General features: G+C 40.7%; 1 protein-coding gene across 1 annotated transcript in view; it reads left to right on the top strand.

The window, feature by feature from the left end:
- Window positions 1–8,113, top strand: part of LOC117075628 — a 38,888-nt gene extending 30,775 nt beyond the window's left edge. Inside the window, exons 2-4 of the mRNA XM_033198159.1 lie at window positions 5,803–5,807; window positions 6,094–6,211; window positions 7,860–8,113. Of these exons, the coding sequence (XP_033054050.1) occupies window positions 5,803–5,807; window positions 6,094–6,211; window positions 7,860–7,927 (191 nt within the window). The 3' untranslated portion in view covers window positions 7,928–8,113. The remainder of the gene's footprint in view (window positions 1–5,802; window positions 5,808–6,093; window positions 6,212–7,859) is intronic.
- Window positions 8,114–24,895: the final 16,782 nt, after the last annotated feature.

Raw genomic sequence — 24,895 nt, 5'->3', positions numbered from 1 at the left:
TCTTTATTTCTGCTTTCATTTCGTTATGTACCCAGTAGTCATTCAGGAGCAGGTTGTTCAGTTTCCATGTAGTTGAGCGGTTTTGATTGAGTTTCTTAGTCCTGAGTTCTAGTTTGATTGCACTGTGGTCTGAGAGACAGTTTGTTATAATTTCTGTTCTTGTACATTTGCTGAGGAGTGCTTTACTTCCAATTATGTGGTCAATTTTGGAATAAGTGTGATGTGGTGCTGAGAAGAATGTATATTCTGTTGATTTGGGGTGGAGAGTTCTATAGATGTCTATTAGGTCCGCTTGGTGCAGAGATGAGTTCAATTCCTGGATATCCTTGTTAACTTTCTGTCTCATTGATCTGTCTAATGTTGACAGTGGAGTGTTGAAATCTCCCATTATTATTGTATGGGAGTCTAAGTCTCTTTGTAGGTCTCTAAGGACTTGCTTTATGAATCTGGGTGCTCCTGTATTGGGTGCATATATATTAGGAGAGTTAGCTCTTCCTGTTGAATTGATCCCTTTACCATTATGTAATGGCCTTCTTTGTCTCTTTTGATCTTTGATGGTTTAAAGTCTGTTTTATCAGAGACTAGGATTGCAACCCCTGCTTTTTTTTGTTCTCCATTTGCTTGGTAGATCTTTCTCCATCCCTTTATTTTGAGCCTATGTATGTCTCTGCATGTGAGATGGGTCTCCTGAATACAGCAGACTGATGGGTCTTGACTCTTGATCCAGTTTGCCAGTCTGTGTCTTTTCATTGGAGCATTTAGTCCATTTACATTTAAGGTTAATATTGTTATGTGTGAACTTGATCCTGTCATTATGATATTAACTGGTTATTTTGCTCATTAGTTGATGCAGTTTCTTCCTAGCCTCGATGGTCTTTACATTTTGGCATGTTTTTGCAATGGCTGGTACCGGTTGTTCCTTTCCATGTTTAGGGCTTCCTTCAGGGTCTCTTGTAAGGCAGGCCTGGTGGTGACAAAATCTCTAAGCATTTGCTTATCTGTAAAGGATTTTATTTCTCCTTCACTGATGAAACTTAGTTTGGCTGGATATGAAATTCTGGGTTGAAAATTCTTTTCTTTAAGAACGTTGAATATTGGCCCCCACTCTCTTCTGGCTTGTAGAGTTTCTGCCGAGAGATCTGCTGTTAGTCTGATGGGCTTCCCTTTGTGGGTAACCCGACCTTTCTCTCTGGCTGCCCTTAAGATTTTTTCCTTCATTTCCACTTTGGTGAATCTGGCAATTATGTGTCTTGGAGTTGCTCTTCTGGAGGAGTATCTTTGTGGCGTTCTCTGTATTTCCTGAATTTGAATGTTGGCCTGCCCTACTAGGTTGGGGAAGTTCTCCTGGATGATATCCTGAAGAGTGTTTTCCAACTTGGTTCCATTTTCCCCCTCACTTTCAGGCACCCCAATCAGACGTAGATTTGGTCTTTTTACATAATCCCATACTTCTTGCAGGCTTTGTTCATTTCTTTTTCTTCTTTTTTCTTTTGGTTTCTCTTCTCGCTTCATTTCATTCATTTGATCCTCAATCGCTGATACTCTTTCTTCCAGTTGATCGAGTCGGTTACTGAAGCTTGTGCATTTGTCACGTATTTCTCGTGTCATGGTTTTCATCTCTGTCATTTCGTTTATGATCTTCTCTGCATTAATTAGTCTAGCTGTCAATTCTTCCACTTTTTTTTCAAGATTTTTAGTTTCTTTGCGCTGGGTACGTAATTCCTCCTTTAGCTCTGAGAAGTTTGATGGACCGAAGCCTTCTTCTCTCATCTCGTCAAAGTCATTCTCTGACCAGCTTTGATCCGTTGCTGGCGATGGGCTGCGCTCCTTTGCAGGGGGAGATGCGCTCTTATTTTTTGAATTTCCAGCTTTTCTGCCCTGCTTTTTCCCCATCTTTGTGGTTTTATCTGTCTCTGGTCTTTGATGATGGTGACGTACTGATGGGGTTTTGGTATAGGTGTCCTTCCTGTTTGATAGTTTTCCGTCTGACAGTCAGAAGGACTGTCTGTTGGTCTGTTGGAGATTGCTTGAGGTCCACTCCAGACCCTGTTTGCCTGGGTATCAGCAGCAGAGGTTGCCAAGATAGAATATTGCTGAGCAGCGAGTGTACCTGTCTGATTCTTCCTTTGGAAGTTTCCTCTCAGGGATGACTCCACCCTGTGAGGTGTGGGGTGTCAGACTGCCCCTAGTGGGGGATGTCTCCCAGCTAGGCTACTCAGGGGTCAGGGACCCACCTGAGCAGGCAGTCTGTCCGTTCTCGGATCTCAACCTCCGCGTTGGGAGATCCACGGCTCTCCCAAAGCTGTCAGACAGAGTCGTTCGCCTCTGCACCGCCCCTGCTGCTTTCCCTATTGGACCTCAGCTGTGGGCTGTCCCCAGAGGTGGAGTCTACAGAGACAGGCAGGTTTCCTTGAGCTGCTGTGAGCTCCACCCAGTTCGAGCTTCCCAGCGGCTTTGTTTACCTACTTAAGCCTCAGCAATGGCGGGCGCCCCTCCCCCAGCCTCGCTGCTGCCTTGCGGATAGATCGCCGCAGTCGGCTGTGTTAGCAGTGAGGGAGGCTCCGTGGGCGTGTGACCCTCCCGGCCAGGTGTGGGATATATTCTCCTGGTGTGCCTGTTTCCTTAAAGCGCAGTATTGGGGTGGGAGTTACGCGATTTTCCAGGTGTTATGTGTCTCAGTTCCCCTGGCTAGGAAAACGGATTTCCTTCCCCCTTGCGCTTCCAGGTGAGGCGATGCCTCGCCCTGCTTCAGCTCACGCTGGTCAGGCTGCAGCAGCTGACCAGCACCGATTGTCCGGCACTCCCTAGAGAGATGACCCCAGTACCTCAGTTGAAAATGCAGAGATCACCGGTCTTCTGTGTTACTCGCGCTGGGAGTTGGAGACTGGAGCTGTTCCTATTCGGCCATCTTGCTCCGCCCCCCTATGTGTTTCTTAAAAAGATGAAATTATGAAGTCATATTAATACTTCAAAATCAAATTTAAGACTATAGAATTTTTGCTTAATCTAATCTATGTTACAATGTTTTTTTCTTTTTGTAGGCTGAAAATAAGGAATTCCCAATGGATGAATCTTAGAATAACACTTCCAATAGCACTCCCAATAATATGATTACTGAAAAGAGAGAGAGAGAGGGAGAGAGAGAGAGAGTGCGTGTGTGTGTGTGTGTTTGAATTTCTTAGTATCATTAGGGAAAAACCCACTGAGTATATATATATGTGTATATATATGTGTGTATATGTATATGTGTGTGTGTGTATGTATATGTGTGTGTGTGTGTATATATATATATAGAGAGAGAGAGAGAGAGAATCAGTTTTGTCTTCTTAAGACAATTAAAACAGTTTCTCTGTATATGGTTATGCCATAAAGCAATGTCTAGTTGGGTTTACTTCTTTTAGTTTGCTTTTGTCCTTTAGGGATTCCTTTTTTCAAACTTAATTTTGTTATATAATCATGAAAAATATTTGATGATTCCACAAAAGCCACAAGGCCATAAGTTATAATATATATGCTTTCTCAACAGCAAGGTTGCTGTGCCAACAGTATATATCCACAATGCCAGACCCTGCTATTTCTTCTTTCACACTAATTCCATTAGGCTGAACAAGCCCTTATGAAATAGCTACTGTTTAGTGTGTCCCAATCCTAGGAGTGTCCATAGTATTCTAACTATTTTGATATATCTAATATTGTGGTTAAAAGATAAGGACTGTGTGTTGCACATTTCCTTGAAAAGAGCTGTTCACAAAGCAAAATATAAACAAGTGCTATGGAAGTTTCATTTGTTTTGGAGAGTAGGAATATAAGGGCGTATTCTAGGCTGCTGAGATTGGATAACATATGGAAGAGGCAGGATTTGAACTGGAGTGATTCATGAGGAGGTGTTGAACACAGACACACTGGTTATGAAAAGAGGAGAGCAACTCTGGTCCTCAAAAAACTTGTAATCTAGTGGGGAGGTTACCAAGAGTTCCATGTTATCTGTGCTCTAATAGAGGTATATGGAAGGGATAAAGGAGGTGTGCAAGAAGGGGACTTCAGTAAACCCAAGGGAAGTCAGAAAAGTACCTATGGAGCAGCGAGGCCCAATCTGAGTCTTGCAGGAGTATGAGTTTGTTGGGTGGGTGTGCCGGGTGAACTGGGGATAGGTGGAATGGAGTGTAGAGCAAGGCAAGCATAGGAAATAGTTCAGAAATGAGTTTGAAGGTAAAATAGAGTTTGAGTCTGAGAGCAAAGGGATATAAAGTTGAAGGAACACGCAGGATGAAAGGTCTTATATATCAGGTAGGCAAGAAAGAGCATGAAAAAGATTTAATAAGGTTATCAAGTGCTTAGCTTTCTGTCTAAAGAAATAAAAATTGTAAAATATAAACGAACCATTGACATATTAATGTCCTTTGTCATTATAATTTCATTTTTGATGGATGGATATGTTATCAACAGTGGCCTAGAACACTCCCCAGTTTAGTTTTTTCTCCTCTGAACTATTTAGTGATCTGGAAACAAAACTTGAGCAAATGCCATAGAAAGTATCCTTGTGATCGTTTGCTGTTGTGAAGCATCTTTCTGTAATATGAATAATTTCACCCTCTATCTGTTTGAAGATAAAACATTTAAATGTAAAGTCAGAAATGTGTTTATAATTGTTGTGTGGGAATCCCCAAGAAACTTTCCAAATAGGTGCTGATGATCACCTGGCAACACTATGTGGCTAGTTTTCCTGTTTGCTACAGAACAATGGAGAGTCACAGGCTTCTCTTAGTCCTTCTTGTTATTTGCATGTTCAATAAGAGGAATAAAACATGTGCAAGTACTTTGCACGAGGAACTAAATGCAAAGTATTTTATAGACCTTTTAAATGGACAAAGGTCGTGGATTCCATCCCTTCCCCAAAACCCTACCTTAAGAAATATAATGAAAAGAGTTCCCTCTGTTAGCTTGAATGACAGCCTGGGAATTCTCAACAGATACCTAACCCTGGGCATGGGCTCCCTCTGGGTGTCTACTATAGACGTAATACCACCAAAGTCTCAAATCTCCAGATGAGGACTGAACATAGTGCTAATGATATCTAAATAGTTTTTGTCATTGTATTTGATAGGAAGTAAGGGGTAATTAAATTCTTTGATGGGTCTGTGCCTCTTGCTATAAGAGGGGTCTTTTTTCCTCACTAAAATTAAAAGCGACAGAGAGGGCCAGGCGTGGTGGCTCACACCTGTAATCCCAGCACTTTGGGAGGCCAAGGCGGTTGGATCGCTTGAGGTCAGGAGTTCGAGACCAGCATGGCCAACATGGTGAAACTCCATCTCTACTAAAAATACAAAAATTAGCCAGGCGTGGTGGTGGGCACCTATAATCCCAGCTACTCGGGAGACTGAGGCAGCATAATCACTTGAACCCGGGAGGTGGAGGTTGCAGTGAGCTGAGATTGCACTACTGTACTCCAGCCTGGATGACAGACTGAGACTCCTTCTCAAAAAAATAAGATAGATAAGATAAGATAAGATAAGATAAGATAAGATAAAATAAAATAAAACAGAGTGTTTTTGGGACCAGGGAGAGAAGGGACTTAATTGTTGCACAGTCTAAAAATAATAGAATAAAAGATTGTACCAATGAGGGCAAGATAAAATATATATTTAATATCTACTGAAACCTTTCCCCAAACTCCAGTTTGGGAGAGGTACCTGGTGGCACAGATCTATGTAAGATCCCTTCTATTGCAATTTAATATGGAAATATAGGGAGGGAGAGGAAGGATCAGAGTCAGGAAAACCAGGAATGGGTCTATTGCAAGAGTTCAGGTAAGAGACAGAGGAGGTCCTTAGCTGGGATACTGGCTTTGGGATGAAGAAGACGTGGAAGATTTGAGAGCCATTTAGGAGGGATGGAGTGGGGTAGGAGCAGAGAAGGAAAACAAGATTTTCTAGTTATTAATGCTTTACAGGTGGGATGATGGGCAGAACATGGAAAGACGGTGTGAGAATGGGAGAGCCCCACAGGATGATGGTGGCATTCCTGCTCCTGCTGTGAGCTCACCCAGCCCTGTGGCACTCCGACTTCTACTAACTGGTGGGGTCAGACTTCCAGTCTTTTCCAGAGAGAAGTACTGAGCAGCTTAAAGTATTTGAATGGGAGGAGGAGAAGCAAACTACAGCTACTTCAGAGGATGACACTAAACACCTAGTCCACTCTGTATACACTAGAGGTAAGAGAGGTGGTTCATAGAACTTCACATGTGCCCCAAGTTTTCTCCTGGTCTTCTTGGTTAATTCTGTGTTGTCTAATATATCAAGAAAAAATAGTGTAGCAGAGTTCCCAATCTCAAACTAAACCCTTCGATTTATTTTTTTGAAACACTGAAGCAAAGAACCTGGAAAAATTGTTATTTAGAAGTTGCAAGCTGTTGTTTTGACTCCCTAGAAGTTCTTTCATTTTTCAGGGCCAACTGTTGTCTTATGGAGGAGAGCCACCAGAATGGGATCTTTAGTAACACAAATGCAGAACAAGTATTAATTCAATGCTCTTCATAATAATAAAATTCACTGCCCACGTGATTGCACATGTTTATTATGAAATGGTAATACCCTTAGCCTTGTGGTGGATGAGGAACCCCAAATCTGAGCCCTGTGACTTAAGGGTCCAGAATTCTAGCTCTGCTCTGGCTACACGTCTTCCCATGGGGCAGTGACTCTCTAGGCCAAGTTAGAGCACACACTCCTTCCCCCTTCAAGACTAAGCTCCAGGCAGGCAGATTTATCTTTTAGGTACAATAGGTGGAGTGCCAAGGGTCCTTATTACTGTTAGGGGCCACAAAAATGTTAAAATTTCTTTTAAAATTAAAAAAAAAAATGAACTTTTAGGTTGAAAACATATCTGACATCATATTAATATATTTATTTCTATACCAGCACAGTTGTAAGACATAACTTGTGATTTATTTTATGGAAAAGGGGGCCCACAAATACAAAGGCACCTAGAGTTCATTAAAGACACAAAGTGGCTATCCCTCTAGGGAGCTATGCCCAAGTGACCAAAGCCTACTTCTGGGCCTGCGAGGGCCTTTTCCCCAGATGTCTTCTTTTAAGAGCAGACAGCACATAGGTATGAGTACCCCAAAGCACACCAGTGACTATGGCTGATCTTGTACAGTCTGTGACTGGAGTGTGGGTGTATGGGCTAGTGTGTTCCTGTGTCTATGTGTGAGGCTTCTTGTAATAGGAGATGGCATTAGGGGCGGAATGAAAAGGAGTGTAGACAAGGATTGGGGCTAGTTCTCTTCACAATATTGCATTCTGGTACAGGCTATATAGACAGCATTACTTGAACAAACTGTGAGAACAGACATTGCAAATGCTTTAAATGAATGTGGGATGTGTCACTGATCTTTCACTATTATTATTGTTATTATTATTATTACTGAGACGGAGTCTCACTCTGTCACCCAGGCTGGAGTGCAATGGTGTGGTCTCGGCTCACTGCAACCTCCACCTCCCGGGTTCAAGCGATTCTCCTGCCTCAGTCTCCTGAGTAGCTGGGACTACAGGCATGCTCCACCACACCCAGCTATTTTTTTTTGTATTTTTAGTAGAGACGGGGTTTCACTATGTTGGCCAGGCTGGTCTCAAACTCCTCACCTCGTGATCCACCCGCCTCAGCCTCCCAAAGTGCTGGGATTACAGGTGTGAGCATCCAGCCTGATATTTTGCACCCAGTGATCAGAAGCACCCAGCCTGATATTTCACTATTATTAACATTAAGAAGATAACTTTGTACACTAAGCCCATCAAAGAGACACAAGTGCAGGCTAATAACAATTTTCTATAAATAATTTAATGTTGATTTTTATCTAACAGCTGTTGTTTATTTTCTTGTGGAGAAGGAACTGTCTTTAGAAAAATATCTCAACAAGCCACTGAAGTAGAAAGTTCATCATGCTAAAGATGGAACGTGAGAAGACAGAAAGTTCTGGGTCCTTAGTGGCATCACTGAGTCACTGGACCACTCTTGGAACCACCCTATGTCTTAGTTTTTAAATCTCTTTACTGTCTAAGACGTTTTTAGTGGAACTATTTATCTCTGGCATCCAATAAGACCTTGCAGGATTTGCGGTTTTATCTATGTGTTTATTTTGTTTATTGTCTGCTCCGCCCTACTTGATTGTGATCACCATGACATCAATGACTATGCATCTTTTGTTCACCTAGGAATATCCAGTGCCTACCACGCAGAGTGTGCTGCATTTACATGCTCACTTGATATCTGTTGTAGCAAAGAGTGAAAGGGAGAAGGAATAAATGCTTTTTCCCATGATGAGGAGACATGGGGTCTAGACAAGCTGGACCATTATCCCAGGCCTAGCACTCTGCTTTGTTATTTTTTCCAGTACAGCATCACATTCAGTTACAACAGAGTGAAATCTCCTAAGAACATGGCTGATTGTTTCATGATTGCAAAAAGGGCTCACTAATCCTCCCCTCTCCTGTAAGACTCTTTCAATCTCCTTTTAGATGGCACCTCTTCTTGTCAGTCAACACATGGATCTATTATAGAAATGTCTGGGCTAGCCAAGTTAATCCTTAACTAAACTGGAGTGGTGCTGATCATTCAGCCTTAAAAATTGAAAAATCACAGCACTGCTGAAGGAAAAGGCATTTTTCAGGTAGAGAGGCATAGGTCTTGGGCCAGGAAGCTTCAGTAAGAAGGCAATAATTCCACAGAAATGCATTAGCTTGGGGAGTCCAACAGCTGTTCTTGCACCGAAGAAATTCAGAGGAGAGCTCTTTGCTTCCTTGCTCATTACAATGGTTCGGAATCAGGCCTTGCCCCAGAATGTTCAGGTTGATGCTTACTGTTTAAGCCTTAAGTTAATCCAGTGAAGCTCCAGGCCTTTTACGGGATTCACAAGAATAAATAGCATTTAAATAAACATTCTCAAAGGTCAAGTCTTGGACTCAAATCTGAGGATTAAAAAGAATTGTTCACTCTAATAATTCTGCTAGTTCCCCAACTTCACACAAACCATTTATTTCAGAATGTAAACCTTGAATAATCTTTTCTTACCTGTAGTGTTGTGGTCATTTAGAAAACACAGCAATACTCTATTTTAATTGGAATTAAGTGACAAAAATAAGCCACTTCATGAGTTTTCTGGATAATGGTAAAATGTAAGAATGAAAAGCCCCTTCTTTCTCCAAATGGTATTTTACAGTGACTTTTTTTTTTTCCTTTTTACTGCATTTTAGAATTCTACTGGAGGCATTTCTCGGAAACTTTCTCTTACTTGTTAATGAATCATCCCCTTTGAGAATCAGCAGGTGCTTGCAGGAGCCCAGGTGTGAGTAACTGATTTAAGGTGGACCTTGTTCCCCTTTGAGAATCAGCAGGTGATTTCAGGAGTCCAGGTGTGAGTAACTGATTTAAGGTAAACCTTGTGGGTAAACCAATGTTTACCCAGTGCATTCATTCGACAAACATTTGATGAGCACCAAATTAGAGTTCAATTGCAGATAACAAAAACCAGTTGAACTAATTTCATCAGAAAGCTACTTAATAGAGGTAATTAGGTGCTTACAAAATAGAAGGGCTGGAAGCCCAGGATCCAGGCTGACACCCATGTAGTTAGACCCTGGAAACTGCAGAACAGCTAAGTGTGTTCATGACTGTGCTTGTTTGTCAGCAGGAGCATGGCCCTGCCTTGTGATACTGTGTTTTTCAGCTCTCACGTGGGTGAATCTGCTTGGAGAAGTTGGTTCAAGATGTGGCTTGACTCTCAGGGAGTCTGTGTAACTATGCTTAATATTGTTAGATTTCTGGCCTCCAGCACACAGGATGGTTTTCTGGAAGAAGGATTTAATGTGGTTAAGTATGCCAACATGTAATATCTGATGTACATTTCTACCCTGCTTGGGATACAAAGTAAATAAAAGTCAGTTTCTGTCCTTAAGGAGTGTACTGTTTAGTAAGAAGACAGACTCCTGAACAAAGATGTATACTTCAGTGATGCCAGCCCAGGATTAGAGGCAGGTATTAAGAAGACCTCTGATAGTGATATTTTGCATCTGGTGCAAAAGGACAGTTCCCCAGGTGGCCTTGAACCAAACCAGTCCTCCCACTTTCTCACTTGCAGTTCTTAAGAATAACTAGAATGTGCTGGGAATGCAACATCCTGAGATAAGGCCTAGGCTCTGTTCCAGTCCCCACTGGAAACAGGATGTCCTTCAACACATTAATCCAGCAGGTCATGTTATCCCTGGAGAAGAAAACCCAGAGACGGCTACTTTCCAGGGTCCTGCATCTGGGGTGCAAGTGAAGCACACACAGATGAGACTCCACCTGCCCTGGGCAGCTTTCCTGAGCCTTGAGAAAACAGCTTACCATGAATCCAGGGTGTCTGCTGTTCCTTGCCACCCCTTCATGGAACTTGTTGTATGTGTGAGTATTTTCTCTTACTGGAGCAAGTAGTGAAAGTGCAGCCCAAGATGCAGTGGGCTGAAGTAACTAGTGCATAGTGAGCCTGCTTCTCACTGGGATTTGATTAATCATTTGAAAATGCGTTATTCTAAGTGCTTAACTTCAAAAGGGAAAATATTCTACTATGAATGTGGACTCCCTAAAAGAGCAGATTAAGGGAAGGCTGAAAGTGATGACCCCTTTAATTCCTGCTTTCCTAAGGAGACCCTCTGATCCTGTGTGGTCCCTCCATTTCCCCTTTAGGAGGCTGAATGCCATCGTGTCCACTTATTTAGACAAAGGAGCTGGGTGGGTTGCTGGGTTGTGGTTAGTCATCAGGCTACTGGCAGAGTAGACTGGCACACGGAAATCCTGAAGCTGAATTCACCGTTACCCTTTGAGTCACTGTTAACCCTCCCACCCCAGACCTCCTCCTACCCTCAGTCTGAACCTGGATCCTATTCAAAGATGTTTTCCCCTCTCTTTCCACTTACCTTCTGAATTCATTTTGGAGGAATGTACCAAGATCCTTTGAATCCTCCAGGAATGTTGAACTCAGTGAAAAGTGATGTGGTTAAGAAAGCAAATAATATGCTGAAAGATGTTCATTGGAAGTGGCTATGGACATCAAAGAGATTGATGAATCTGCATTTCAAAAAGTCAGCAGGGGGTAACATTTCAGCTTACCTCATATTTCTCCTGCTTCTAAATTGGCTATTTACTGCCCATGAAGTTTCTTCCTTCCCATCAGGGCAGAATACTAATATAATATAGTTAGCCCCAGGAAAGAGATGTCTGGAAATGGTATTATCTTCTTAAATCAAAGCAGCTGAAAGAAATTTGTCTCTTAACAATGAAATATAGTTGCTATCAATGAGCATCTACTGTATTTCAGGCACTGTACTTAAACACTCTACATGCATTATGCCATTTAATCCTCAATCGTATTGCTGAGCTCGATAATATCATTGACCCTATTGTACAGTTTGGAGAAAGGAAGGTAGAGAGGTTAGGAAAATCCCCCCACTTGGCAACTGCTGGAGCAAGGATTTGAACTCTGTTGACTATATTGGGCACTATATGATGTTTCCTCATTGACTTTAAACAACACTAGGTTGGGTTAGGGTAGCAGAGGATGTATATAATAATATGCATTGTTTACTGAGAGTAATTTTCCAGAACAAGCAAGAAACGAGAAATACTTCAATAATCTTCTGAAGAACTTCCATGGACAGTTATGGATTGCTAAGAAATTGGCAATAAAGGTAAGGGCCATGGAAGAAGCAGAAATTAGCTGCATAGGCCAGGCACTGTGCCATGTCAGTGGCAGAGCCACATCGTCACCTTCATCAGAGCCCAAGGTCTGAAGACACTGTAAAGAAGATCTGGCCAGCAAATCCCCTCAACAAGGGGTCGTCCAGACCCTGCTTCTATATCGTCAGCAGCAGGGCATGCTCCAGCTCAGCAGACAGCCACTTTTGTTTTCAAGAAACTCTCTAATTGCAAAAAATGTGCTTTGTATTCATCCAAATCGGTGTCAGGGTACCATTCACAAGTATTTGCTGTTAGTCGTATCCTCTGACAACATGTAGAATAAATCCAACTCCTTTCCCATATGATAGTTTGTTGGATATTCAAAGTCCTTCCGCACACCCCCAGCTGGTTTCTTAACCATCCTTCATACTGTGTGGATTTGAACCATTCTCCACTGTAGTCTTTCTCCTTTAGGCATATTATAGTGCCAGTTCCTTTTTGTGAAAAGTACTTTGTTAGGTGAAGTATACAAAATTAAATAAGGCATATTTAGTGTCTTTAAGTATCTCTTAAAGACAATTGTATAAGATTGACTATTGTCAAAAGCCCCCTTAAAAACTCTTCCTAGTATCTCCTGGGCATGGGTGGGTCATGCCTGTAATCCCCACACTTTCGGAGACCAAGGCAGGAGGATTGTTTGAGGCTAGGAGTTTGAGACCAGCCTGGGCAGCATAGTGAGACCCCATCTCTACCAATAAATTAATAAAAAATTAAATTAAAAAACTACACCTAGATATAGACCATTAGAAGAGTTCAGAGTGAAACTATGATGTCCCTACTTTGGACAGTATACCTCCTTTAAGGAGACCTAAGTTTACATTAGCATTTTGAATTGTATTGAGTCAACTAAGCCTGTAAGTATTTTTCACACTGACAGATGCTAAGCCACAAACCAAAGGGCAATCACTACAGAGACATGGAATAGGAAAGGATGAGGGTTTTCGAAGCTTTCTCTCCCATTTAGTGATTTGTGTTAGCACTACCTATTCATTCATTAATTTACTTACTTGCTCATCCCACAAACATTTACTGAATACTTAAGTTTATCTAATTATGCATAACATACTTGGGTGGGCTGAATGTGAAAAAAAAAATCAGACGTTACTTCCTGCCTTTAAGAAACCTATAATTTAGCTAGGGAGGGAAAAAGAAAAATAACTGCAAAACAAAGTAAGCTCTCAAAGCATCACATAATGGAAAAAACACAGAATTGAATCTGGAACCTGGGTTCTAGAAAAGATTATTATTATTTTTTAAGCTAGGATCTTGTCTATCACCCAGGTTGGAGTGTAAGATCATCACTCTCTGTAGCTTTGACATCCTGGGCTTAAGGCAGTTCTCCCACCTCAGCCTCTGGAGTAGCTAAGACTACAGGCACACACCATCATATCCAGCTAATTTTTGTATTCTTGGTAAAGATGAGGTTTTACCATGTTGCCCAGGCTAGTCTCATACTCCTGGGCTGAAGTGATCTGCCTAACTTGACCTCCCAAAGTGCTCGAATTTCAGGTGTGAGCCACCGTGTCTGACCTAGACAAGAGTGTTGTCTAAAGGTAATCACATTAACTCTCTAGATCTCAGTTATCTCATTTAAATAATGAGACACTTGAACTTTTGGGGTTCTTTCTATTTCTGAGGATCTATGCTTCGAAGTACAAGATAACTGTATGCTTCTTTAGGGCAGGGATCACACTTCATGTACAACTGAATTTCCCATTAAATTTGTTACAGTTTTAACTCATCACTCAATACATATTTATTGAATGGTCTAATAAATTCAGATTAAATTGGCTTCCACTTGGGATGCAAAATGGCACCCCAGGGCAATAGGAAAATAGGCCCTGGAATTTATTTCCTTCCTTCTTTTCTTTTCTTTTCTTTCTTTTCTCAGGGTCTCACTCTGCCACCCAAGCTGGACTGCAGTGGTGCCATCGTAGCTGACCACATCCTCAACTTTCTGGGTTCAAACATCCTCTCACCTCAGCCCCCCAAGTAGTGGAACCAAAGGTATGTGCCACCATGCCTAGCTAACTTTTAAATTTTTTGTAGAGACAGGGTCTTACTTAGTTGCCCAAGCTAGTCTTGAACTCCTGTCCTCTAGGAATCCTTCTGCGTCAGCCTCCCAAAGAGCTGGGACTACAGGCATGAGCCACTGTGCCCTGCTGAAATTCTCACCCCAACGATCACTGGGTGATATCATGATGTGATGGTCCAAGGAGAGATATATGCAGTCTTGATGCTCAAGTACAGAGATGACTCATGTATTCTCACATGTGCCATAATTAGTGGGTGAGATCCGAAGTATGAGCTGGCTATATACTGCCTCCTATTCCTCTTCGAATTTCCTGCTCTCTCCTTTAATTCCAGCTCTGAAAGCCTGTTTTGCTTCATTCTCTTACCAAGGAGTTTGGTGACACAAAATGAAAAGTTTGATGGACAATCTGGAAGTGTCTCACTAAGCAACACAAAAAATACTTACATTCTCACAAAGGTAAGGTAGGCACAATTGTCAGCAAATCTGGTCTAGATAAGGCCAGATTTCTGAGTATGAAAACCCACACACACACGCACATGCACGCATGTGCACACACACACACACAGATGCGCACACAATTTTTACACACTCACCTGCCACACTAGTCTGTACCCAGCTAAGGATCCATGCATAAGAAGGAAGGCTATGATAAAAGTATGGGCAGAATTTTGGAAGAGAAATGAAAATGTACTGCCAAGAGAAAAGGAAGAACATGCCAGGTGGAGAGAAAGAAAAAAGGCACATGCTGTTTGAAAGATGCGTTTGAAAAAAATTGCTTGTGTGTGGAAGGCAGATGATGATTGTTTGAATATTAAGCTGTTGAATTCTAATTCGATATAAGAGAGAGCCACTACAGGATCGTAAGCTACTGTAGTTATTTGTGCCCATTTCCAACATCCTTATTAAATTGTAAGCTCCTTAAGGTCAGGGGCTGGGTTTTGTAGATTGCACTGAAAAAAATACAAGAAGTAGGAGGACTGGCAAAGAACCAGTCTCATTAATTTTGGTGGTGATGAAAGGGCGCTTTTCTACAACACTTTAACTGATGAGCTACGCGGTTGCTGAGAATGAAGTCTGTTACAAGTGTTAAAGTAGCTACTTAACATTTACAAACTTTTGGTTTTGAAAATAAATTAAACTTTGAGAGTCATGTTTCCCTGGCAAAACTCGACTCCCACCAGAATCCATGTGAGAGACTGAGAAATAAAAGCTCATGAAACTTTGGAAACACTTATGCAAATGGCATTTTGATGAGATAACTGTAAGTAGATCAGGAACACATGGATTAAATCTTCCACTGACTACCCACTGCTTGGGGGAGTAAAGGTCCAGCATTGTTGACATCATGGAGTTTGGGTTTTGCTGAACTCCCTATCTTTGGGAAATCAGTTTGACTGTCATCAGATGTATGCAGCTGTGGGTTTTTCTCAGATCTGCTTTATGGTTTTATGGCTTTCACAGTGAAGCCAAAGTCTTCCAACAGTCATGGCAAGATGAAGGCCTGGAAATCTTTGAAAGCATGTTCCCAGGCAGACCCATCATGGTCATAGATTTTTATAGTTGGTACCTGCCTAAGGGCCAAAGTTATAAGAAAAACTAATTTGGGAGTTTGTGTTTAGAGATTGCTCTGGGTCACAAACTTTTCTGCGATCTCTTAAACGGAAAACATGGCCATTTCTGGTTTTCCTACAAATTTAAACTACAATTCAAATGGAAAACAAAACTCTCAGAAATTTCTGATCTCATGAACACAAGAGACTATTGCAATGCTGTTTTTCATCTCAGAGGAGAAACGATCATGGAAAAGAATGAAGCAGATCTTGGAGATTGATGAGGTCCTTCTCCAGCCATGCCTCTCTAACACTGGCAGGTTAACAATGACAATCTGAGTCACTGTCATACTTTTGTAGAGAGGTTGGAGGTGAAGCAAAGGCCGGGCAACTCCTAACTTTCATATTTTTTAATTGCAGAGAAACTTCAGTGAAGATAGTACATTTCACATTTAAGAAAGCAATGTTCAATTTGCACACAAAGGATGGCTGCATATATAATATACATTTCTCTAAAGTGTGTGCGTATAAAATTCAAAAGCTCACACACAAAGCAACCTGATATTTTCAAAAGCAGTAACCCATAAATTCTTATTTATGTTCTCTCTAGACCTATTCATTTTTTCCATGTTTCAAATATGACTGAACCTGACATATATAAAGTAAGAAAGTCTTTTTTATTTGAGTTCCACATTTTTACTCTTTAATAAATGGATGCAAACGTTGCTACATACCATGTGGAAGGCAGTTTTGACCACATTGATGATGACTTTTTATTAATAGGACGAAGAATGTCTAGAAAGTCCATAGGACCACAGGGGAAATCTTAAAACTTGTGGATGCTTAACACTTATTTGCATAAAGCTGATACTTATTTTTGAATATGATGAATATTATTATAATATGCGGCTAGGAGGTAGTAGAGTGAAGTGATCTGATTCGCAGTTTTGTTCCTTCCTAGCCATATTGCCTTTGGGCAAGATAAGCAGCATCTTTCTTCGTTTGTGAAATGATATAAAAGTACCTACCTGGGCTGGCGTGGTGGCTCACGCCTGTAATCCCAGCACTTTGGAGGCCAAGGAGGGCAGATCACCTGAGGTCAGGAGTTTGAGACCAGCCTGGCCAACGTGGCGAAATCCCGTCTCTACTGAAAATATAAAATTTGGCTGGGTGTGGTGGCTCCCACCTATGGTCCCAGCTACTCAGGAAGCTGAGGCACTTGAATTGTTTGAACCTGGGAGGCAGAGGTTGCAGTGAGTTGAGATCATGCCACTGCATTGCAGCCTGGGTGACAGAGTGAGACTCTGTCTCAAGAAAAAAAAAAACTACCTACCTGATGGGTTGCTGTGGTAATTATGTGAGATATAAAATATGTTGGAGTCTTAGAAACATGCCTCAGCTAATAAATGTTGGCCCTTAGTGCCTCTAATATCAATAATCCTGCTGCTGCCACCACTGTGGCAATGGTGACAGCTAGTACTTTGAAAACACCTACCACAAAAGCAAAATCTCAGTCATACAAATTTTTTTTCCTATGAAACTTCTCTAATATAAATAGTACATTTCTGAGGAACAGAATGGAAAGCCAATAGCACTGAGAGGACAAAGTGAGAAGAACTTAAAAAAAAAAAAAAAAAAACCCTAGTGACATAAACTGTTAGATGGCAGAATCCTTTTCTAATTTTCCCTTAGGACGGATTCACCAGCTAGCTTGGTCAGAAGCTTAGATGCATATGAACGGTCATCTTAGGTTTCACCCTTTGTCCCAGCTTCTCTGCAAACAAGCCCAAATTACCCATAGCCCAAACCAAACATACACACATTCATTTATAAGACTCAGTTGTCAGTTATGTTAAGTTCATTTTCCCATGCTGAGCCCTGAAAGCTTCTTGTGAAGCTTCTACTGTATGGATCTTACACCTGCACAGAACTAAAAAAACAATTTTTAGTTGGTTCTTTAGAACAACAGTGAGGAGAAAAACTCTTCAACAACGGAAGCAGATCTCAAGAGCTACAGAACTTTCCCGAGATGGTAAATATGTTACTTGTCTGAGTTAAAAACTTCTTTTTTCTCTGTTTAGGCTACCTGAATTTAGGCAATCCATCATATAGCTCAAGCGTAATGACACACTTAGATAGAATATGGTATCTTTGTATGGTATGACCAGAATGGTAGCAGAATTAACTATAGGATAATAACTGCATTTGATCACTAAAAGTACAAATTTCATGAGCCACTTTGAATGCAGCATTCCCTATGGCCAGGTCCTACACTAAATTCTTTATATGTACTTTCTCCCTGAAGCTTAAAAACAACTCAGTGAGGTTGGTGCTACTATTATTGTCCCCGTTCTACAAGTGAGGCAATTGAGGATTAACAAATTTGGGTGGCTTAAGTCTATCAAGGGAGCTGGATGTTATACTAACAATCACACAGAAAAATATATGATTTTAAACTATATTAACTTTATAGTTAGAGCCAGTAGAGGATAGAAGTGAAGAATCAGGATCTGGCACCTTACTGCTTATATTTTGAATCAAAGCTCTGCCACTAATTAGCTGTGAACTTGGGCAAATCACTAAGCCTATGCCTCATCTGTAACATGGGATACTGATGGTGCTATGGTCTGAATGTTTACGTCTGCCCCAAATTCATATGTTGAAATCCTCATTAGCAAGGTGATGGTATTAGAGGTAGGGCATTGAGAGGTGATTCAGTCATGAAAGTGGAGTCCTTATAAATGGGATGCCTGAAAGGAGCCGCTTGCCCCTTGCACCATGTGAACACATTGAGAAAATGCCCCTTATGAACCAGTAGACAAGCCCTCACCAGAGTCTATCAGTGCCTTTGTCTTGGACTTCTCAGCCATCCAAACAACCAGAAATAAATTTTTGTTATTGATAAACTACCCAGTCTATGACATTTTGTTATTGTAGTTTGAATGGATTAAGACAAATAGTAACAGTTACTGTGTGGATTAAGTTAGTTAATATATTTTGAGTGCTTATAAGAATACCCATAACAAGTCCTCAATACATGTTAGCTATATTTTTTTTATTCTCTTATATATAAGAAAAAACAGGGATAGAAAGGTCAAAGTAACATATTTTATAAATAATATATCATATACAGTAAATTATATACTATAGTGTATAGTGATATATAATGTACACTGTATTTATAATACATAATAAAGAATAGTATATACTTTATAAGAGATTGCCTTGGATGAGATGTATTTGTCTTCTACTTAAAAGTTTATAAAACCTCTAAGGATCAGGGAAGGCAGAGAGAGAGAAAGAGATGGAAAATATTTCTATTTTCCATAACACCTCACATTGATTTTCCACCGCTTACTAAGTATAATGTCTGAGTGATGCTGCTAAACTCTCTGAGCTTCAGATTTTCATTTGTAACGTATTTTGATATCCTTTCAGGGTTATTGTGAGGTTCTAATTAAAGAATGTTCAAATAATTTCTCCATAAACTCCATGTAATTGTACAAAAGTGACCATCATTAATGTATACCTAGTAAACAAGTAAATATCCAATGCAATGAAGTTGTCTCACTGGACAATTAGGATTCAGTCTTAGTGTTTGGAAAATGACATAGAGCCTGGATGTAATAGGTTATTATGGGTTTATACATCTCACTCAGAAATTCATTTATGTACTTGATATTTGCCTATGTTCAATCTACTGCTCAAAGCACAGTGAATCACCACAGCAAAATGAAACCCATTCACCTTCTTCAAGGAGTTTATTAGGAAAGCACAGACACATAACCATAACATAGAGTTGAATGTCAATAATGCTGGGACATGGTGGGCTGAAGCCCAGTTCTATGGACATTTTGGGTGGGGATATGGGCCAGTAGATTACTTCCAGTTGGTAAGAGCAGAAAGCCAGAAAGTCCAAGAACACTGTATGAAGAAGAAAGATTTTCCTCGGCCCTGAGTAATGATGTGTTGTACATGTGGCTGCCAGAAGTAAGGCGTGAACAGAGGATGAGTGAGTAGAGTGGGGTGTTCTAGGCAAAATGAACTCTGTGAGCAAAAACATCAAGGTGGGAAAAGTTTAGACTGCTATTTCTCAAAGTATGGTCAGGGGTTTTCCTGATTTGTGAATGATGAACAATTGCATGCTCCATCATGGTTGGGAAGGAGGGATGTGCAAGCTCATGAATTTTCATTTTTATAATGACTAAGAACAAACCATTACCAACTGAGTAAGTGAATGACCAAAGATGGCTAATATTTGGTATATGTACAGCAAAATTTATGTGACTGGAATTTTCATAGATCTGTAACTCCATATCCTACTAAGAAGTCTGAGTAGCAAGATCAAGTTTCTGCTGTCTCTTCACACACACAGATAGTTAAAAGCCTGCTCCCCAAGCATCCAACCAACAATTTTATCCAGAAGCAAAATAGTTATTTATGCATCTCGAATATTATTTTAAGTTGATCCTGGCTTTCAGTTTTTTCTTTCCCATTATTAATTATTTTAAGATATACTCTTAGGCCGGGCGCGGTGGCTCAAGCCTGTAATCCCAGCACTTTGGGAGGCCGAGACGGGCGGATCACGAGGTCAGGAGATCGAGACCACCCTGGCTAACACGGTGAAACCCCGTCTCTACTAAAAACTACAAAAAACTAGCCGGGTGACGTGGCGGCGCCTGTAGTCCCAGCTACCCGGGAGGCTGAGGCAGGAGAATGGTGTGAACCCGGGAGGCAGAGCTTGCAGTGAGCTGAGATCCGGCCACAGCACTCCAGCCTGGGTGACAGAGCGAGACTCCATCTCAAAAAAAAAAAAAAAAAAAAAAAAGATATACTCTTATTTTTTTAAAATTCCTGTATAATTGTTGGGCTCATGCTATTTTCATAGCTATGAGGCCAGGTACGAAGTTCCTAGTTCTGTAGATCAGGGGTTGGTTAACTATGACCCAAAAGCCAAATCCAGCCAGCAAACTGTTTTTGTAGATAAAACTTTATTGGAACACAGCTATTTCCATTCACTTATATATGATCTGTGGCTGCTATTGCACTACAATGACAGAATTAAGTAATTCCAACAAAGTTCCAGAAATCTTAACAATTTACTAGTTGCCCTTCTACAGAAAGCATCTTCTAACTGCTGTTCACCATAGTACAAGTAACTATTTTCCAAATGGAAATGTGATGGTTACCTTGGGGAAAATGGTATGTGGTGTTTCTTAAGAGATCAACCAGAGTAGGTTGTGTTAACCTCAAGGCTTAGAGCGACTGACCACTTTTGGAAAGACAGTATTATAAACTCCTCTGTCATCCTGAAAGGGCACAATCAAATTTTTGTTGGTGAAAGAGAAATACACAAAACATGAATGATTACTTGATGAATAATAACAAAGAGTACTCACCTAAAAAAGTGAGTAATCAACTAAAAAAGATAAAGTAATCCTTTAACTTTGTAAGGTTTTCCAATTCTTTCAGTATTCTTTATTATATTATTTTGAGTCACTCTCTAAATCTACCTTTTCTTCCAAGAAACTAACTCATCCTGAAGCTCCCCTCACCTTCCTGCTATCCTCCTTCTCCTTTTATTCCTCCTCATCTTCTGTTTTGTCACACATCCATCTCATGGCACTACTCATATACCTTGTAGGATAATAGAATCTCTAGATGTTTTTCAATGGCTTTGAGGATGAACAAACATCTTTGGAGTCAGTGCTCAAGTTTGAGTTTTATCAGCAGAATATTCTGTAATTAATATGATGAACACAGCATAAGCATTGCTCATTTTCAACAGTAAAAACATCTTAAACTCAACAATCTTGTGAATAATCTATCTGATATTTCAGGAAGTTGAATGGCCTCCTCAGGTGCTTGTAAATGGTAGAACTGGCTATGAATGCAGCTTCGACTGACACCATGGTTTTCTCCAGGGTTCTCATGTAGGGTCTTCATGTTGTTCCCTTGTGATCTGGTTTTCCTATAGTGAAGTCAATGACTTTTACCCTGAAAACACATAATGGGCCACTGGATTGGATAGCTAAAAATTCATTTTGTATTTATGCCATTTAACTCTGACAGTTCTGTAGCTGGATTGATTAGATGTCCCAACTAGTTAATAAATTGGGCCTAACCCTTTATGTCAAAATCATTATTAAAAGGTTACACTCTGTTCACCAAAGTTGTGAAATATTTCAGATCATACTGGGAGGCATTTCTGGTTTATTGGCCATGTCAAATCTCAAGCAAATTGTTTACTTCTCACTTGAATTTTTTATTTAAAAATTCCAATTTCACAACTGGTTCAGATTTCCCAGGAGTATTTGCTTAAAGTAGACTCCATTTAGAAATAACTGATATATTTCCCAATTAAACGAACTAAGATGTAAGAATAAAAGTTTCAGAATGGACTTAAATTACTCTGTTTTGAAAGAGCATGCTACATCTACTTATATGAAATTCACCTTTACAAGTAATCCCTGAAGCTTAGAAAGCCAGAATTTACAGTAATAGGGTTAGAAAAAATTTTTAAAAGATGCCACAGTAAGAAAAAATATGTGGTTTTAATTATTATGCCCTTTTTTTCCTCCTGAAATGTGTTTTTCCATGATACTTCAGTATCTCTCTTGCAGGTGGTCAGCAATTTTATTACAAATGACAAACCCACTCATACAATGGTAACATTACCAAATTATAAAACAAGTAACTGGAGAAAAAAAATTAGGCTATGTGTATGCTGCTCATGGGATTTGCAAAACCATCAGTGTATGAGCAGCTCTGAACTAAATGTTTGACTGCAAAATTAAGGGGAATGAGTGGGTGATTTCTACTTTCCAAGGGCAGCTTCCACCACTGGTTTACAAGCATATGGAAATTGAGAATATTCTTGATTTTGCAGTACAAGGATGATCTTAGGATTATGAAAAGGTAGAGGATGCAATCAAAATAGAGTGCAAATTATTAGGGTGAATATGTAAATTATAACCTTGGCTCACACAGTAGTATCCCCTCAAACCCTTTATTTGGTGAAATTAAATCTTGAATACTGTAATTCTGAATTTTCTGAGTTCCAACAAGACTTTTCTGAAGCCTTTGTGGTAACTAATATTTAACACCGTGAGTGACTTTCATCTGTTACTTGGCATGGCTGTTCCTGGAGTTCACAAGTCCATTTCTTTCCTCAGGAGCTTTGCCCAAGTATTCCTGCCAAGATCTATGGTCCTCTCCCTGCTGAAAATTACTCCACTGTGAACTTTGCCCAAGTTCTGTAGATAATAAAGAATGAGGAAGAAGTGAAGGTAGTTGTTCCCTTTGCCAAGCAAGGGGACCTGGTCCCTGTGGTTTTGGCACCAGCTTCAGGCCTACCAGGTAGTGTTCATGTGGATGTAGTATAGAAATTAAGAACTCTGACTACCACTTTTAGACTTTGGGAAGCTAGCTGTACACATATTTCCTTTCAGAGACTCCTTAATTATACAATGAAGGCAAGACACTCCACGTTGTTTACCTGTGTGTGCCTTAATCTGCTATTGTTGGTGATGTCCTGGGACACATGTGCAGAGGCTAGACCCCCTAACCCCACAGTCAGGACATAACAGGAGAGAACACTGCCCAGCCTCACAAGGGAAACAGCCATAAACACCCTCTGGGTCCAGCAAATAATGTGTAAGCTAATGATGTGGAAGCTAAAGCACATTTCTCTCTCTCTCTCTCTCTCTCTCTCTCTCTCTCTCTCTCTCTCTGTGTGTGTGTGTGTGTGTGTTGGGGTGGGGCTCAGAAACCCAAAGAGGAACCACAGCATGCACCAACTCTGATCTCTGAAGAGCACAAGCCCAATCATCAGCATTCCTTTTTCTCAATAATCAGGAAGAGGAGATATCAAGGCCAGACTTTTCATTGAGAGATGATTGCCTGGCTCTGGTGGGGCTGACTACTTACCCATTATAGTCCTGAGAACTTGCTCCTGATCACTGGCGCAAGGACTCTGATGATGCAGAGACATGACTGTAGAATTGGTTGAGGACCGACTGAAGTTTCTGCCAGTTTTAAAATCCCTAAACAGTGGGAAGATGGTTTGACCATTTCTTAACAAAGTTAAACATACTCTTACCACATGAGCCAGCAATCACAATCACTCTTCTTGATATTTACCCTAAGGAGTTGAGAACTTATGTCCACACAGAAACCTGCCCTTGGATGTTTATAGCAGCTTCAGTTATAATTGCCAAAACTTGGAAGCCACCAAGGTGTCCTTCAGTAGGTGAATGGATACATAAACTTAAGTACATTCAGACAATGGAATATTATTCAGTGCTAAAAGGAAATGAGCTATCAAGCCAAGAAAAAAACGGGAGAAACATAAATGCATGTTACTGAATAAAAGAAGTCAATTTGAAAAGGCTCCATGCTGTATGATTCCAACTACATGACATTCTAGCAAAGGCAAACTTTTCTAGAGATAATAAAAGGATCATGGGTTGCCAGGGGTGAGAAGAGATAGAGAGAGGAATGAATAGGCAGAGCACATAGGATTTTTGGAGCAATGAAACTACTTTATATGTTACTATAATGATAGATGCATGACATTAAACATTTGTCCAAACCCATAGGAAGTACAACACCAAGAGTGAACGCTAATGTAAACTGTGAGTTTGGGGTGATATTGATGTATCAATGCAGGCTCATCAGTCGTAACAAATGTGCCACTGTGACAGAGTAGGTTGATAGCTGGGGACGCTGAGCATGTATAGAGGCAGGAAGTATAAGGGAACTCTCTCTGTACTGTCTGTTCGGTTTTGCTGTTAACCCAACACTGCTCTAAAAAATAGTCTATGTTTTAAAATTTTTAGTCTTTAAACACAGACTGAGGCAGAACCCCTAGCATGGGTTAGAATCAGCACTGAGAGGACTGACTGGGAAGGTTCAGGTTTTCAATGGGCCTAGGGAGCCTAAGGGAAATAGCCACATAGATAGGGTGGCTTTGTGTGTGGGAAATGTTACCCTTTATCTTTTATTTGTTAATGAGAGTTGTCCAACTCCGGACAGAGACCCAGGGTCCGTCCTCTCAGTGGAGGACATTGAGATGGGAAGTACTTTTTCTTGGCTGAAACAAATTTACAAGCAAAGAAAATGGCAGGATAACTTGTTTTGAGATTTTAACTTGTGGTTTGATCCCATTGTTTTTTTTTCTGATTCCAAATAGGTAACCAGGCATTTTAGATTTCTATGCCCCAAAAATTCCTGCAGGGGAGAATGCAGAAGCTGATGAAGTCAGGTCCTACTTGTTTTATCAGCTGCAATTACTTAATTAAACCTAATATGTATCCTGGGCAGGGGGAAGTTAAGGAACAGTATCCAAGACCCAGCTGAAAAATGGAATTCTTGATACAGTAAAGGAGGAAAGGTCATGGCGCCTACTCAGTGTCAGCACCTGGGGCCATTAAGCACTGCCTCATGGCAGTACCCTGGGTGCAAGGCAAGGCCCAGAGGGATGACTGCCCGACACGCCTTGGAAGGCTGCACCTTGCTGTGTGATTCCTTGGCAGAGATT

The sequence above is a fragment of the Trachypithecus francoisi genome, unplaced genomic scaffold, assembly GCF_009764315.1.
Source record: "Trachypithecus francoisi isolate TF-2019V2 unplaced genomic scaffold, Tfra_2.0 Lachesis_group5, whole genome shotgun sequence".
Classification (NCBI taxonomy): Eukaryota; Metazoa; Chordata; class Mammalia; order Primates; family Cercopithecidae; genus Trachypithecus; species Trachypithecus francoisi.
This window is presented reverse-complemented; position numbering and strand designations above follow the sequence as displayed.